General features: G+C 39.9%; 1 protein-coding gene across 6 annotated transcripts in view; it reads right to left on the reverse strand.

Moving 5' to 3' along the window:
• rab36 (RAB36, member RAS oncogene family) overlaps positions 1 to 18,439 on the reverse strand; it is a 26,396-nt gene continuing 7,957 nt past the window's right edge. The window contains exons 1-12 of one of the 6 annotated variants that reach the window (XM_044218747.1): positions 16,997 to 17,289; positions 5,592 to 5,675; positions 3,963 to 4,054; positions 3,781 to 3,855; positions 3,157 to 3,258; positions 2,996 to 3,060; positions 2,820 to 2,871; positions 1,367 to 1,448; positions 1,187 to 1,277; positions 959 to 1,072; positions 787 to 868; positions 1 to 671 (exon numbers count right to left, since the gene is read on the reverse strand). In XM_044218747.1, coding sequence (XP_044074682.1) covers positions 807 to 868; positions 959 to 1,072; positions 1,187 to 1,277; positions 1,367 to 1,448; positions 2,820 to 2,871; positions 2,996 to 3,060; positions 3,157 to 3,258; positions 3,781 to 3,855; positions 3,963 to 4,054; positions 5,592 to 5,675; positions 16,997 to 17,002 — 825 coding nt within the window. In that variant the 5' untranslated portion in view covers positions 17,003 to 17,289 and the 3' untranslated portion in view covers positions 1 to 671; positions 787 to 806. Of the gene's footprint in view, positions 869 to 958; positions 1,073 to 1,186; positions 1,278 to 1,366; positions 1,449 to 2,819; positions 2,872 to 2,995; positions 3,061 to 3,156; positions 3,259 to 3,780; positions 3,856 to 3,962; positions 4,055 to 5,591; positions 5,676 to 7,065; positions 7,166 to 16,996; positions 17,932 to 18,439 lie in introns of those variants that run through there. The other 5 variants (XM_044218746.1, XM_044218745.1, XM_044218748.1 and 2 more) reach the window with 5 other exon arrangements.

Below are 18,439 nucleotides of genomic sequence, written 5' to 3' on the forward strand. Positions count from 1 at the left end.
TTCAGACAGCTGATAAACCACTTTATTAAATAATAATAGGCTTTGACAAAAAAATCTGGTCTCATAAATATAAATGAGTTTATAGACTCATTTGCACTTTTATTACTTGAAAGTAAACATAAACATTTGGTTTCCTTGCTTCCAAATTCCAGCCTATAAACTTTCATTAAAACCTGATCTGTATACAACCCACAATTATGGGTGAGACATATTCCACAGCAATACTGTATGAAGAAACAAACACTATGACAGTAGCAAAGAAAATATATAGCATTCATACAAGCATTTCACCAGGGGCAGCACTGGCCTGTCCCAAATGAGTCTGGTCCAGGCACCACGCCTGAAATGATGGACATGATGGACTTTGTTTTGCAGAATTGACCAATGACTACAACTCCCACAGAAGACCAGAAACTGACTGATTGTAATGAGACACTGATCACATTTGGTATTGCTGTATTTTATCTTGGGTTTCCCATGGTCTAAATGTTTTTGAGAGAAAAAATAATATTCTGGATGAAACACTGACAACTTGTAATTTTTGGGACTTTTAGAGAAAGAGAAGAGAATCCTTTATTGGTGGCTTCAATCCAATCCAACTGGCTTTCAGACAGGAACGCATACAGGTCCTACCTTTTGCGAATGTCAGAATGCATGGCAGTTTTGATGACCTAATGGAACATAAGGCACATTTCAGTCCAGTGGAACATGGTCAGTCACTTTCATTTCTGCAGCTGCAGCTCAGAATAGAGCCTCAGTTTGGTTCCACCTTTCTTAACAGCTCACTCTGAGAGTTCCTCTTTTCATCAGCAGCAGCTTCTCTTCATGTCTTGGGGTGCAGCCTCCTCCAGGTTGGCACGATCGGATTCTGTCATGACAAACATTTTTATATATTTGTATACTCTCAAGGCTTCCATTATCAACATCTCTGCTTGTTAGGAGTTGAGTCATTACTTACTGATGCTGTCTCCATGTCCTATGCTAGCAGGCACTCCATTCTCCATGTCCTTCAGTATGCACTTCTCAAAGGCCAAAGCTGCCACCCTGAAGAAAAACCCCTGTATGTTCTCCCCTGGAAATAAGAAAAATGAACAGTTTCTGACAGTGGCTTTCTGCATTGCCCAGAATCATTGTATTTATCTGAATGCACCATTCAGCACTGACAAGTGTGAGCGCTTGATTTTACCTGTTTTAGCCGAAACAGCCCAAAACTCTGCATGCATTTCTGTTGCTATCCTGATGGCATCTTTTTCTGTCCTCTGTCTTTCTTCTAAGGCCTTCAGAACAAGACAGTTAAGTACTAGAAGAAAAATGTGTATGTGAAAATGTGCAATACATATATACATATATATATATATATACTCACCAGCAGGTCACTCTTAGCGCCAACCAAGAAGATGAAACAGGAGTCAGGCTCATTTTCTCTCATGGCCTCCTCCAACCATTGGCTATGAAAACAAAAAAGTGGTCTTACATTATCTTACAGTGCAACACTTGCAGTTGATTTTAGAATATTTGAATTTTACTGTATATATAAGTTTTCTACAGACATGTCATTTAAGATGAGCTGCTGATTCCATTTTTAAAATCACAGATATTGCGATATCAATGGTTGTGGACAGTGATCAAGACCAACTGTTCAAATATGTTTTGGCTATCTGCTGGGACCTTTAGTCTGGTTCGAGATCTCTGAATCACCACCCACATTTCCAGTTTGTTCAGTGATTCAGAAATGAATGAAGTGAAACAAAATGCCAATTCAGTCTGATTATCATGCTAAAGACCTCCGACTTCCACAAGATATTACACCTAGACATCTAAAAAGCTTTATTCTGGAAAAGAAAATCACTATGTGCATCATTAGTGTGTTTGTTTACTGCTTAATAAAATGTATGTATAATACGTATATGGAGTACAGATGTTTTAGATATGGCAGCAGAATGCTCCACTGTGTTCACCAGCTGGTCTCTAACTCTGTCTGCTGTTTAGTGTTGGGCAGATAGTGTACAGCGGGTTCATCAGAGCTTTTTTTGCTGACAACAGACAGAAACTGCAGAGTTGGGTGATAATTCTCTGTTGGTTCATCAAATACAAGTGTGATCCCACTGTTGATATAAAAATGTTGCTTATAGCTGCGGTAAAATTTGGCAAGACACTAATTCTATCCATCCATCTGCTTTCTTTTCCTGACTCTTCCTGTTCAGTGTTAAGGTACGGTTCCATTAGCCTTCTGTCCAGTGAAATTGCCCCACATCAGTGATCACAAACAGTGTATGAGAGTGATGTTGCAGTTTGTAGTCTGGTAGTGTAATATCCGACTAAACAGGGTGATCCCACACTGCCAGAATAATAAAATATTCAATTTCCAAATAAAGTGCATCAGTGTTTCTATTGTGGACTTTCCACAACGAGACGGTGTAGTCCCTCATTTGTCCAGGAGTGTTCCATCGTAGAAAAGGTTTCAGTCGTAGTCATCTGGACACTGTTTTCAGAATCAAGACGTTTCGGCTCCCATCCAGAGCCGAGGCCTGATTACTGATTACTGGGCCATCTTGGAAACTATTAGGTCAGTTTCAGGTGAAACTAGCAATTAACAGATACTCAGGCAGATTCCTTCCTGAGGGCGGGGCTTATGTAACACAGAGTAGCTTAAATTTCCAGTTCCCTCCCCATTTTTTCACAACTGAGAATGACTTCCGGGTGGGAGCCGAAACGTCTTGATTCTGAAAACAGTGTCCAGATGACTACGACTGAAACCTTTTCTACGACTTTCCACAACTGTAAAATAAGCCCAGTGATAATGTTATAATCAGACCTACCGTGTATGATCTAGGGACTTAATGTCGGCCATGTCAAAGACTGTGATAATGACTGGAAAAGATGAACAAGAGGTTTCAGCGTTATTAGTTTACACAAGCTAAAATGTAAAATGGTCTCACTTAGCATCAGACACACAACCATCTTTTTAAAGTTAGTTATTACAACAACTTCTTACCCTGAGCACCTCTGTAGTATGCAGAAGCGATGCACTTGAATTTTTCCTGCCCAGCAGTATCCCAGCTATTAAAAAAAAAAGGTAAACATGAATGGCAAAAACACAACGTACTCTAAAGTTACATGTATGCAGGATAGCATATTTAAAATCAAACTACTCACATCTGAAGGGAGAAAGGTACTGCAGATATCTCAAACCTCTCGATCTCAAAGTCCACACCTATGGTGGCCTTGTAGTCTCTTTCAAATACATCTTTACAAAACCTGAAAACAGATTAAAACTAAATTCCTTAGCTTCTTATAGGTGCAATCAGTCAGTTCCAACAGAGAACCGTGTTCATACAGTATAGGCAAGAGAAATTTTCTAAAATTTCTACATAAACTCTTTTTACATGCAGTTTTATTGTGATTTTATGTGGTGTTATGTGTATCATGACCTATAGCAGGGGTTTCCAACCTTGGGGTTGAGACCCTCTAAACAAGTCACAAGATAAATCTGATTGTTTGTGAGATGATTACGACTGGCAGGATTGGCAAACAAAAAAAACATTTCTGCTGTACAAAATTTGTCAGATTTTTTATAGTTGCTTGTACAAAACTGGATAATATTTACATCTTTAAGCCCCTAAAAAGTATTCAAATATAACAAGCTGAGAATGAAAAGCCACAGAGGTTTGGGAACCACTTACCTCGTCCACTTTCTTCACTGTAAAACGGATCTGATTTTGATATTGTGGTCTCAGTTATAGAGATTATGTCTTAATTGGCTACTTATTAATAAAGTACCTATTAATGAGGCAGGTCTTCCCAACATTAAGGTCTCCAACAACCACCACTTTTGACATTTTCTGTCGGTCCCACCTTTAAAGAAGACAACAGGTTTTTTCCATCAGTGAGATATAAATGCTTTTAATGCGATGTTCAAGTAAAACTAAGAATGATGCATCGACCCAAAGCGGGAGACTCACGGCTGATGCCTGCCGGCTCTGTCTTTACAGGCTGCTTTAGCCTGAACGTCCCAGTCTTTCTTCAGCTGCAGAGAGGCCTCAGGTGTGTAGCACTGAAAACAACAGGACCATGTACTATCTACATTTATTCTGCACAAAGTCACTGCATACCTGTTCTAACAAGACTAAGTCCACAGCCATGCTGGAGGCTCTGTGAGGCTGTACTTAGGTACAGCAGTGCTTGGAGCTAAATGCTAATGTCAGCATGCTAACATGCACACAATGACCAACATGCAGACGTTAAGCAGGTGTAATGTTTACCATATTCACTTTCCAAGTTTAGTGGTTATAATGCTAACATTGACTAATTTGCAATATGCAACTGCGGCTAATGGGATGTCGTTAGTTTTGCAGGAATTTAGTCATAAACCAAACTAAATACTGATGATGGCAGTAGATTAAAAGTTACAATTCATCTTGAGGAGGGCGTGAATGTTTATACCAAATCTCTATTTGTCGTTGTGACATTTCACACAAAACCACAAATGTCAACCTCATGGCGGCACTAGAGTAAAAGCCAGGGGATCACCAAAGTCATTAGGATTCATCCTCTGGGCAAACTGTACCAAATTTCATGGCAATCCATGATAGTTGCCATTTCACTAAAGGCCAAAAAAATGTCAACCTCATGGTGGCGCTAACATGAAAGGTAGAGTCATCACCAAAGTCAGGAGGATTCATCTTCTGGGGACCACGTTCAATACATATACAATAATGTACAGGTAATCAACATGAACCTAGCTGGGTACTGTATGTTGCCATGCAAAGAGAATTCCTTCCTAATCAAGGTTAATCAAGTCGTTTGTTTTAGGGTCCACAAATGTAAATGTTACACTGTAACCGGGTCAGAAACCTACTGCCTGGGTTGCTCAGCTATTAAGCTGGTCACTGTGGTGCAACAACATCTGACTTACAGCTTTCATTTTGGATTTGTGCTATTTCTGCAAACTCACTTCTGCAAAAATAGGGCCAAGCACTAATTATGTCCTATACCTTGTGCTTGCAACATTCAGCATCTTTGATTTAAGACTTTAAGACCATTTTAATGTCAGTTTTTAAAAAAAATGGAAGATAAGTTCATCATTACAAAAGCAAGAAGCTAAAACAGAAGTTACGCTTATATATTTGAAACCATTTGAGACACAGACATTTTAGGCCTATTCTGGTGCTGACATGTAGATTGGGTAGAACCACTAGCTGGGTTCTCAGGCAAACAAGGATTGACAGTTGCACTGAGAACTTGTGAGCTGACCCCATTAGAAGCCAAAGTTATTAAACATCATAGATTCCTGTCCAAATAAAGCACCCAATGTGTTATTTGGAGAAGATTCAGAGGGCAGAAGCACATGTTGACTGAGTCTCTGATTGGGTAGCTGACTGCAACAGCCCATCATTACCCTGACTGCTGTGACCTGACACTGATTTAACTATCTGAGAAAATTAGGTAGAAGTCACATGTTTCCAATAAATTGAACATCCTCTAGACTGGCGCTCCTACCATTTTAACCACAGTGATCTCACAGTAAAAGACCTGGATTAAACTGGAGCAGACCATTGTCACCACAGTGTATTGGCCAAAACAGGATGTACCTTTGGGAATTCCCAGATGACCCTGTCTCTGCTGATGGGTGGTGGGAACGGCATCATCCCATCCCTGTTATCCTGCATGACAGCCTGTGAGGGAATGTGTAACATGAGTTAGCTTTATCTTTTTTTTATTATTCAATTTTTTCCTTTTATTTTACAGACTGGACATTAAACCCATACATTACATACATACACAATACATGTCAGGGTGCCTTCATGTGGTGGCAGCTTTTTCCATCCCTATTAAATCTATAAATTCTTCCAACTATCTGCTCAAGCGAAAACAGGTTGGAGTTCTCACCTTCCAATTCATAACAATTTTCCGTTTAGCAGCAAGACAAACCAATGTCACAAATCTCATTTTCCTTACAGATCTTACATCTATTTTGTCCTCCTCCTCCACAGTGTAGGACATTTAGGACATCAACCTGGAGGACCTCTGTGAGGGCATGTGTGACCACTGACCAGAGGGAGTTCACTGCAGGGCGCACCCACAGACAGTGGGTTTCATTTTCATTTGAATGATTCTATATCGGACACATTTTGATATTACTGAAGTATTCCATATTCTTTGCAAATTGGCTTTAGGCCTATCTAATTCAGATTAACACCAAGCACTCCTTCAATGTGTGTGTGCATTTTTATAAATGTCATATGCAGCAGGCGATTTTTTCCCTTTTCTGTCAGTTTCGTCTTGGATCTATAATATTCTCTAAACTATATATAAATACTCAATTTTATACTATATTGTAGCCTATATATTCTATAGAGCAGTGTCACCTTCATGATCAAAGCGACAAGTAGCAACGTGCAGTAGTTGTTAAAAATGAGCAAACGGTTATATGTCCTCTGAACCAAATACAGCATTTAGATTAGTGTCAGGTCCAAATTCTGATTATCTACATACATTATTACAATGTGTGTGACGTACAAATGAAGACGGCTGCTAGTGTTCATTGGTGACAACATCCATACATAGCCTTTCAGTGTGTGAGTGTTGAAGACTGGTTGAACTTGGGACACTACTATTCAGGCTATTTTAGTTTTTAGAAAATGCTAGTACGGCTGCAGCATCATCAAGTTATCCAGTACAAGCCCGGAAGTGAGGTGACATTGCCTTAAAAATAAAAGCAGACAGAAAAGGCGAAACAAAATTATGAAAGTATATTATCGCCCTTTAAGTACATTCTTTATTACCACTTATGTTGTGTCTTTGTATTAATTTTCCGTATAATAAAAAAACTGCATGAGCGTACATTGTTACGCAAGGATAACGGTTTTAGTTTGAAGGTCCTGAACGGAATTCTTGTCACATTTTGTTTAGCTAACGTTACCGTGCCACCGGCGGCGACAGGCAGATACCACAACCAGCTCCCCCAGCTATTATTTCACACGGGTCGGCTCTTTTTCCTTTTCAAAATGGCACTCAGTCACACTGTGGTTCAAACCACTACGGCTGTGAATGCCTTATACTCACCGCAGATGAAATCAAATATCTCCTCGACGTCGCCTGCTGCAGTTGCGAGCCCGGACGCTGTTTGATGAGGAGCTCGTTTCCATGACAACCATACCCTTGCCTGTGTCACGTGATAATTAGACTTTTATTGTACGTCGTTAAAAATGGGGCCTATTACAGGGTCCCATAAAATCCTTATAAAACCAAATAATAATTATATGATTAGTAATTTGATATTAGCCTCTTTGTACCAAAAGTAACCTGTTCACTACTCTGCAATAATTACATGATAACATGTCAGCACAAAACATGATTACTAAGCCACTGTGCACTACTGAAAAGGACTGCAACCTGGCCCAGCTGTTAACACACCGACCTGTTTTAGCAATGATTACAACATTACAACACATTACACTGCTGGCTAAACAAACAGAAATACATGCTCATCTTTCCCGTCAGCTCTCATCACAGTCCTACACAGCATCATTTCTGGCACCCTGCAGACCAGCTAAGCGCCTATTTATTTAAGTGTGTCAAAGCTGTCCTGTGCAGCCACACACACACACACACACACACCTAGCATTTTACTGTTGCATTGGACTTTGTGAAGGTGCTTTAACAAATGTTATATTGTTGGGCATTTTATTCTGCAAAAACCCAAACCACTCTTGTAAAGCCTTATAAAGCCGGTTGTGTTTGGAAGTGACTCATACAAACCTCCCGTTCTCAAAACCAGTGAAATACATGTCAGGGCAGTAAAAGTGTTTCAACCTGTTTTGAATTGAAATCAGCTTGTTTAAAGAATGTTGTAGAAATTAGGCTACTGTCTGTATCTTGAAACAAGAAACAATAAGGAAGATTGCTTTACTAGAATTATGAAAAATGAAACATGATTTACAATATAGATACTTAACACAAGTTATATATATGCATTGAAAACAGGTGGAATATTCTTGTTGTGCTGGCAGATAACTAAAACTTAATTATAGACTAAAATGACTCGACAAGAGGGAGATTGAACTGAACTGAACAATGCATCATATTTTCGAAGCCGATCATATCGTTTTAATGAAAATAACCTGCAAAGTAGCTATGACTACAGCTCACAAATAAATGTAGTGGAGTAAAAAGGGTTATCGTAGAAAAGGTTTCAGTCGTAGTCATCTGGACACTGTTTTCAGAATCAAGACGTTTCGGCTCCCATCCGGAAGTCATTCTCAATTGTGAAAAAATTGGACGGGAACTGGACATTTAAGCTAATCTGAGTTGCATAAACCCTGCCCTCAGGAAGGAATCTGCCTGAGTATCTGTTAATAGCTAGTTTCACCTGAAACTGACCTAATAGTTTCAAGATGGCCCAGTGATCAGTAATCAGGCCTATTGTTCTCTGGCTGCATCTACGTCATCACTGTTAAGTGCCTGATTAGCATGTGATAGGCGTGACCAAGGTGATAATACACTCTGATAGACTTTGGGCAGATTAAATCTCAGACCACCATTTCTGTTCAAAAGAGGGTTCTCTTTCTTCACAAAAATGGCTTCCTTGACGCCCCTTTCAAACCAACTCTTCTCTCTACTAAGAATCTTCACCTCGCTGTCTTCAAATGTGTGGTTTGTAGCTTTTAAATGCAAATGCACGGCGCTCTGTAATCCTGAGTTAGCGTGTCGTCTGTGCTGATAAAGTCTTTTGTGAAGTGGCTGTTTGGTTTCGCCTATGTACCGTTCTTTGCAGTTTTCCTCACTGCACTGAATGGAGTAGACAACATTGCTCTGTTTTTGTGTGGGTAACTTGTCCTTAGGGTGAACGAGTTTCTGTCTTAAAGTGTTGCCTGGTTTAAAGAAGACAGGAACATCGTGCTGTCTAAAGATCCTTTGTAGTTTTTCAGACAGTCCAGATACATAAGGAATGGAGACACCGTTCCTTCTCGGTTCAGTTACACTTTTGTCCTGTTTTTTGGCTCTTTTAACTTTGTTGATAGCCCAAGTAGGATAACCACAGGCTGAGAGTGCATTCTGGACATGCCTTTCCTCTTTCTTCTTACCCTCTGAGCCTGTGGGCACTTCTTTGGCTCTGTGTTGTAATGTCCGGATTACACCCAGCTTGTGCTGTAGTGGATGGTGTGAGTCGAAGAGCAGGTATTGATCCGTATGTGTAGGTTTCCTGTACACTTCTATCTGGAGCTTTCCATCCTCTCCTCTGAGAGTAGAACAATCAAGAAAGGCCAAGCGGTTCTCTTTTGCATCCTCACGCGTGAACTTGATGTTGGGGTCCACCGTATTGATATGCTCTGAGAACGCTTCCAAGTCAAAAATCCAAGTGAAAATCAAGAAACAAGACTTGGAAGCGTTCTCAGAGCATATCAATGTGTCCAGAATGCACTCTCAGCCTGTGGTTATCCTACTTGGGCTATCAACAAAGTTAAAAGAGCCAAAAAACAGGACAAAAGTGTAACTGAACCGAGAAGGAACGGTGTCTCCATTCCTTATGTATCTGGACTGTCTGAAAAACTACAAAGGATCTTTAGACAGCACGATGTTCCTGTCTTCTTTAAACCAGGCAACACTTTAAGACAGAAACTCGTTCACCCTAAGGACAAGTTACCCACACAAAAACAGAGCAATGTTGTCTACTCCATTCAGTGCAGTGAGGAAAACTGCAAAGAACGGTACATAGGCGAAACCAAACAGCCACTTCACAAAAGACTTTATCAGCACAGACGACACGCTAACTCAGGATTACAGAGCGCGTGCATTTGCATTTAAAAGCTACAAACCACACATTTGAAGACAGCGAGGTGAAGATTCTCAGTAGAGAGAAGAGTTGGTTTGAACGGGGCGTCAAGGAAGCCATTTTTGTGAAGAAAGAGAACCCCTCTTTGAACAGAAATGGTGGTCTGAGATTTAATCTGCCCAAAGTCTATCAGAGTGTATTATCACCTTGGTCACGCCTATCACATGCTAATCAGGCACTTAACAGTGATGACGTAGATGCAGCCAGAGAACAATAGGCCTGATTACTGATCACTGGGCCATCTTGAAACTATTAGGTCAGTTTCAGGTGAAACTAGCTATTAACAGATACTCAGGCAGATTCCTTCCTGAGGGCGGGGCTTATGCAACTCAGATTAGCTTAAATGTCCAGTTCCCGTCCAATTTTTTCACAATTGAGAATGACTTCCGGATGGGAGCCGAAACGTCTTGATTCTGAAAACAGTGTCCAGATGACTACGACTGAAACCTTTTCTACGATAGAACACTCCTGGACGAATGAGGGACTACACCGTCAGTAAAAAGGGTTGCACTTTATTTTATGGTACACTAATAAGACGTAATAAGATGTACTTTGTATCAAATTAGACCAAAACTAGGAATAATATGTTCTTTAGACAGTAAACGAACAGTTATACTCTAATAAGACACCATACACCTAATTTATGTTGTAATTAGAAACTGCATTTGCTGTATTAGACCCAAAATATACTATACTTAGACACTAGTAGACACTCGTATGGATGTTCTCTGGAGTCCCGTTTAGTTTGTAGATAGTAGTAATACATGCTTACAGTCTCGATACATGTTTTCCGCACTCGATGATGTATATAATACAAAAATGAAAACCCCCAGTTAAATGATCCAGTTTAAAAAATCTAAATCCTCTCTTCTCTTTAACAATCTGTCTTTCAACCTACCAATACTTTCCATCTTAAAATCACTTTGACAACGAAATTAGATTTATTTTCGCTTTATAATATGTTCACTTTTAGTAAGCATGTCATTGAGTGAGATGTCAGTGCCAAATGTGAAATGAACATATCTGACTAGTGACAAAGTGGGCTGGTATAACTGTAACAGGAGACAGGTGAATCAATACCTGACCTTCAGTTATGTGGAAAAAAACCGAGGAACGACAAACAGGGCGTGATTTGTTAACTACACCCCATTTAAAGTGCAACAATCTGACACCGCCAGTACTTGAACGCACCTCAAGTCATGTGTCGGTGAGGGAGATTCAATTCAATTCAATTTTAGAGAGAGAGAGAGAGAGACAGAGAGAGAGACACACAGAGAGAGAGACAGAGCGAGAAGAGACAGAGACACAGAGAGAGAGACAGAGAGAGAGTCACAAAGAGAGACACAGAGAGAGAGACAGAGCGAGAAGAGACAGAGACACAAAGAGAGACACACAGAGAGACAGAGAGAGAGAGAGAGACACACAGAGACACACAAAGAGAGAGACAGATAGAGAGAGACAGAGAGAGAGAGACACACAGAGAGAGACACAGAGATAGAGAGACAGAGAGCGAGGCACACACAGAGAGAGACACACACAGAGAGAGACACACAGAGAGACAGAGAGAGAGACACACAGAGAGAGACAGAGAGAGACACACAGAGAGAGAGACAGAGAGACACAGACAGAGAGAGACAGAGAGAGACACACAGAGAGAGAGACAGAGAGACACAGACAGAGAGAGACACACAGAGAGAGAGACAGAGAGACACAGACAGAGAGAGACAGAGAGAGACACAGACAGAGAGAGACACAGAGAGAGAGAGACAGAGAGAGACACAGATAGAGAGAGACAGAGACACAGAGAGAGACACAGAGAGAGAGACAGATAGAGACAGATAGACAGAGACACAGAGAGACACAGATAGAGAGAGACAGAGACACAGAGAGAGAGACAGATAGAGACAGATAGACAGAGACACAGAGAGACACAGATAGAGAGAGACAGAGACACAGAGAGAGACACAGAGAGAGAGACAGAGAGAGACACAGAGAGAGAGAGACAGAGACACAGAGAGAGACACAGAGAGAGACACAGATAGAGAGAGACAGAGACACAGAGAGAGACACAGAGAGAGAGACAGAGAGAGACACACAGAGAGAGAGACAGAGACACAGAGAGAGACACAGAGAGAGACACAGAGAGAGACACAGATAGAGAGAGACAGAGACACAGAGAGAGACACAGAGAGAGACACAGATAGAGAGAGACAGAGACACAGAGAGAGACACAGAGAGAGAGAGACAGAGAGACACAGAGAGAGAGAGACAGAGAGAGACACAGATAGAGAGAGACAGAGACACAGAGAGAGACACAGATAGAGAGAGACAGAGACACAGAGAGAGAGACACAGACAGACACAGAGAGAGAGAGACACAGAGAGAGACACAGAGAGAGAGAGACACAGAAAGAGACACAGATAGAGAGAGACAGAGACACAGAGAGAGACACAGAGAGAGACACAGAGAGAGAGAGACAGAGACACAGAGAGAGAGAGACAGAGAGAGACACAGATAGAGAGAGACAGAGACACAGAGAGAGAGAGACAGAGACACAGAGAGAGAGAGACAGAGAGAGACACAGATAGAGAGAGACAGAGACACAGAGAGAGACACAGATAGAGAGAATTTTTGAATTTTGAAAAAAAGACTTTATTACAATTTTTCACATAAAACACTTTTTCAAACAGTCAACATTTACCGTTTTACGTTTACCTTTTGTGCCACAAGGAAAACATTACATTAATAAAAGAGAAAAAAATATTTTTCCATCAATAATAGAGCACAGAGCCTCATTCTTACACCATTTCGTTTGAAAAGTGATAATGTCATCCATGGATGCATAGAACTGAAAATCAATAAGTATTCTGGATTTTACTGTGGCTAAAAACAGAGTATTAATATCTTGATCTACACCCAGTTCTATTTTGTTTTTTCTGCTCATATAAATTGCTAATTTTGCTTGACCTATAATAAAGTTTAAACACTGACAAATAAAACTCTTTCTTCTAACATATTTAAACCCAACAATAAATACGTCTATAGAAAAAGATTCATTAAAACTATCAAATAAATTATGCAATAAACTAAACAAGCTTTTCAGTCTAAAACAATCCATATAAGCATGAAAAACAGTTTCTCTCTTTAAACAAAATGGGCATTCTGCAGTAACATCAGAATTCAAGACTGAAACAAAAGCATTAACTGCTATTGCACCATGTAACAGTCTCCACTGTATGTCCCCAACTCTTTTACTTAAAGGTGGCTTATACAATGATCTCCATTCTGGCTTATCATCAGCACACATTTTTAAAACATCACGCCATGGTGTATCGACCCTTTTATCAAGGATTTTTTTGTTAAAAACAAGAACACAAGCTTTATAAAAAGATTTACCAGTACTTGAAAAAAAATTAAGACATAGGGATTTTCCAGAGCTTAGAAATATTCCTGAAACATCATCTAAAACAGGTAAAAGAAAAAAGTCAGATAAGACATCTCTTTCATTAGGCACCATTTTGCTTCCACAGTAGTCTGCTAAAAGTTTCAGTTCATCAGAAGTGAGTCTTTTTCCATTTTTCTAATAAATGAAAAACAAATCGTCTTGACTTAATCTTCAGACTCATAGCAACTCTTTCCATATTTTCAAAATCTGGTCCTGTCAACTTAACTAGACTCCCCATTGTACATATATTTTGGAAGCCACAAGTGTTTCAGTGAGTCCAGGAATTGTACAGTCCTTGTGTGTTAAATCAAAGCGTGCTCCATATATAAGTGGTTCTTTAAGGAGCCAGTGAAGAGATCTAAAATGTCCTTCCCTTTGTATTTTGAACATTTTCCACACTTTAAAAACATTCCGATAAAAAATAGGCATTCCATTGATGTTCAATTTAGATAAGTCTATAAAAAAAAGATTCCTGTCCATTTTCAAATTCCCAAGATTTTGTAGTATTTTACATGCAACTACTTTCCAGCTTGAATTTATTGAACCACTAAGAAGTCTTTGCAAAAATTGTAAACGGAAAGCTGCTGTTCTACTTTGAAGATGCACCAATCCTTGTCCTCCTACTTCTTTAGGTAAAAACAATATACTCTGTGGAACCCAATGTAACTTATCCCAGAAAAAATCAACTAAGATCGCTTGAATCTCTGCTAACAGACGTAAAGGAGGATCTATGCAGGTTAATTTATGCCATAAAGAGGAAGCTACTAAATTATTTATAACTAAGGTCCGACCTCTATATGACATATTTGGGATTAACCACTTCCATTTCTCAAGTCGACCTTTAACTTTTTCAATAGTTCCTTCCCAATTTTTTTGTACAGTTGCTTCATCTCCTAGAAAAACCCCCAAATATTTAAAACCTCCTTTTTTCCATACTAAACCAGGAGGAAGGGAAAAACACCCTCTTTTCCAATCTCCTATAAGCAACGCTTCGCTTTTTTCCAAATTAACTTTAGCAGAAGACAGTTTTTTAAAATCATCAAGTACACTCATTAAAGCCTCTACATCACTCTGTTGACTAACAAACACCAAAACATCATCAGCATATGCAGAAAGACTTATACTTTTTCCAAAAATTGGCACATTAAAACCTTGTACACTTTTTCTTAATTGCTCTAAAAAAGGTTCAATTGCTAACGAATATAACATTCCAGAGAGCGGGCATCCCTGTCTCACCCCTCTAAAAACTTTAAAAGGAGTGCATAAGCCACCATTAATTTTGAGTATGCTCTCAACATTACTGTACAAAACTTTGATTTTACTTATAAAACTTTTACTAAAACCAAAAGCTTTTAACGTTTCCCATAGGTATAAGTGTTCAACTCTGTCGAATGCTTTTTCTTGGTCTAGCGAAATCAATCCAACGTCACTACTTGATAACTTAGAGACATCATAAATATCCCTAATAAGGGAAATATTATCAAAAATTGACCTTTGGGGACACAGTAGGTTTGGTCCGGATGGATCACCTTATTCATAATGTTTGATAATCTGTTTGCTAAAATCTTTGAAAGAAGTTTATAGTCACTACACAGAAGTGAAACAGGTCTCCAGTTTTTGATCTCTGTGAGGTCTCCTTTTTGGGAAGGAGGGTTAGGACTGCTCTCCGGCAACTCAAAGGTAGAAGACCTTCATCCAAACTACCATTGAGTACTTCTAAGAGATCCTCTCCTAAGACATCCCAAAAACATTTGTAAAAGTCTGTTGGTATGCCATCGATTCCAGGCACCCTTCCGGATTCCATGCTCTGAACAGCCTTATGCAGTTCTCCCAGGCTGAGCGCACCTGAAATCTCTGCATTAGCTTCATCAGACACCTTTGGTAAATCCGTGAAGAAGACACTCTCACTGATATTGTCTGGTCCTAATTCACTTCTGTACAGTTTCTCATAAAAACCAATTGCCCTCCTTCTAATCGCTACAGGGTTGGACAACAGAACACCTTCCTCAGATCGCAAAGCATGAATGATTCTTTTTTGTCCATTTTTCCTTTCAAGAGAAAAAAAACTTTGAAGGTGCATCCATCTGGTCAAGACTTACAAATCTTGATCGGACCAAAGCCCCCTGTGTTTTAACCCCTAATAGTTCTGCCAATTGACTCTTTTTTTGGAAAGAATTTTCAAATAACTTTGTTGTTTTGTTAATTCTGCCAATCCTTGTATCTTAATTATGTCAGTCTCTAGGTCTTTCATTGACTGATTTAAAGCTTTGGTGTTGTTGTGAGCATACTGCTGACAATACTGTTTAATCTGTATCTTACCAAAATCCCACCATTTTTGTACTGATTGAAAAGATGCTTTTTTGTTCTGTAATCAGCCCAAAATAATTTAAAAGTGCGTATAAAATCCTTGTTATCTAACAAAGTTAAATTAAAATGCCAATAAGCACTTTTAGACTTGACAGAACTCAAAATAAAGGAACATTGTACTATACAATGGTCTGAAAAACCAACAGGAAAAATACAACAGTTTTTAAAATACCAGCATGATGCTTAAACACATAAAATCTATCCAGTCTTGCCAGAGATAAAACATTATCACGTGCATGTGACCAAGTATATTGTCTTTTGTCCTCATGAAAAAACCTCCATACATCAAGTATCTCATGCTTATTAAGTATTTGAATGAGACGTTTTCTTGAAGGCATATGGGGTTCAATATGATTTCTGTCACAATTACTCACTGTACAATTAAAATCACCTCCCAAAAATAAATACTCATCATTAGAAACATCTTGTAACACAGAACATAGTGTATCTAAAAACAACATCCTATCAATGGTTGAGTTGGGGACATACACACAAATAAAAACAAAATTATGATTCTCCACTTGTGCTGTCACTTTTAAAAGTCTGCCCTTCAAAAATTCCTCAACTTGGTACGAGATCGGATTAAAGGTTTTTGCAAACAAAATTGCTACTCCTCCACTTAATGTGGTGTTGTGGCTAAAAAAAGATAACCCTTCCCATTCCTTCATCCAGTCATTAACATTATGCACATCACTATGCGTTTCTTGAACCAGAGTAACATCTATTTTTTTCTGCTTAATTATTTCATACAGCTCAGCTCTTTTTCTATAATCTCTAGCACCATTAACATTCAAGGAGGCAATCTGCACTTCAGCCATACTGAAATAAATGAACAACCAAAAAAACACAAGCAAACCCAAATTACTACTGTTCTTAATCCTCATTTTCATTTAAATCCAGACCGACTTTCCTCACAATCTTCTTCAGACGGTAAACTTCCTTGTTTGAAAGGCACCCTTCTGCTATTAGACTTTTGGCTTTGTCATAAAACTGTTTTAGATCAGGGAAATATTCCTTTACAATCACACCCCTTCTGTTTTTTGTGCTACTAAGAAAACGTTTTATGTCATCAACATCATAGCTTCTGTTTATACCTTCAGCCTGCGACAGCACTATACTTGAATCAGACATTTCACTTTCACTTTCTGACTCCTTCTGCTCTTCAACCACATCTCCTTTTTTAAAACACTTTGCACTACTGATCTTTTCCACCTTTTTCCTTTTTGTCGGCACTTTGAACATCTTATTCTCTATTTCTAACTCAGACACATCTTCTTCCCTCACGTTTTCTACATCACTGTTCAACAATCCAGTTTCTGCATTTGGAGAAGTTTCTGAAGTATCCCTACCTTCATTCATTGATTCCGCTGAGGTCGATCCGGCTTCCACAGGCCCCAAGACAGATGTTCCTTCCCCAGCAGGTTCATCCGCGGTCGCCACTGCTTCGGCCGGACCGACCTCAGACGGTTTTCCAGTAGGCCTGTCTTCCTCATTTGCAGCACTGTCCTTACTACCTCCAGCTGCGTTACTCTTGTCAGGGCATGAACGGATTAAGTGGCCCGATTTACCACATCCGAAGCATTTCATCTTGTCAGTTGTTACAAACACTACGTATTCAAAATTATCCACACGGAATTTTAGTGCCAAGTCCAGTTCAGCATCATCTTTAATAATCATGAAAGCGAATCTCCTAAATGAAACAATATGTTTCAATAAAGGAGACTCGCACCCGATCACAATCTTTTTGATCGGCGAAACCAACTTTCCATAACGTGAAAGCGCTTGCGCCACAATATCATCACTAAGGAACGGAGGGATATTCGAAATTGTGACTTTCTTTGATGGTAACATCAGAGGCAAAACAGGTGTAAGTATGTCATCAATGCTTATTCCTCGCACAACCACCTCGTTTGCTCTTTCCACCGTATTCAAAAAAATCACGGTCGCGCCATTCATTCTGGATGCAGAGAGAATGTTTTGATGGCCAACAACTTCTCCCACACCCAGACAGCAAGCCTCCACACTCGCCACGGATACTATTTTAACTCCGTGACGCCGTGTGAGGAAATCAAGCCCATTCCCACCCTGAGCTGCCATGCCTTCCAAGAAAGCAGGCAGCACGAACAAAACACACACACAAGACACACACCAAATCAAACAAACAAACCCAGAAGTAAAGAAAGGAAAAAAAGACAGGAAACACAGGAAAAAGCGAATACACGCGTTCACACTCACTAAGCTCACACACACTCCACAAACGCCCACGCATACGCAGCGAGAGAGAGAGAGAGAGAGAGAGAGAGAGAGAGAGAGAGAGACACACGGAGAGAGAGACAGAGAGAGAAGAGACAGAGACACACAGAGAGAGAGAGACAGAGAGACAGACAGAGAGAGAGACACAGAGAGAGAGACAGAGAGACAGACAGAGAGAGAGACACAAAGAGAGAGACAGAGCGAGAAGAGACAGAGACACAAAGAGAGACACACACAGAGAGACAAACAGAGAGAGAGACACACAGAGAGACAGAGAGAGAGAGAGAGACACACAGAGACACACAAAGAGAGAGACAGATAGAGAGAGACAGAGAGAGAGAGACACACAGAGAGAGACACAGAGATAGAGAGACAGAGAGCGAGACACACACAGAGAGAGACACACACAGAGAGAGACACACAGAGAGAGACAGAGAGAGACACAGAGAGAGAGACAGAGAGACACAGACAGAGAGAGACAGAGAGACAGAGAGAGACACAGACAGAGACACAGAGAGAGAGAGACAGAGAGAGACACA

This window comes from Siniperca chuatsi, linkage group LG13 (genome assembly GCF_020085105.1).
Source record: "Siniperca chuatsi isolate FFG_IHB_CAS linkage group LG13, ASM2008510v1, whole genome shotgun sequence".
Taxonomy (NCBI): domain Eukaryota; kingdom Metazoa; phylum Chordata; class Actinopteri; order Centrarchiformes; family Sinipercidae; genus Siniperca; species Siniperca chuatsi.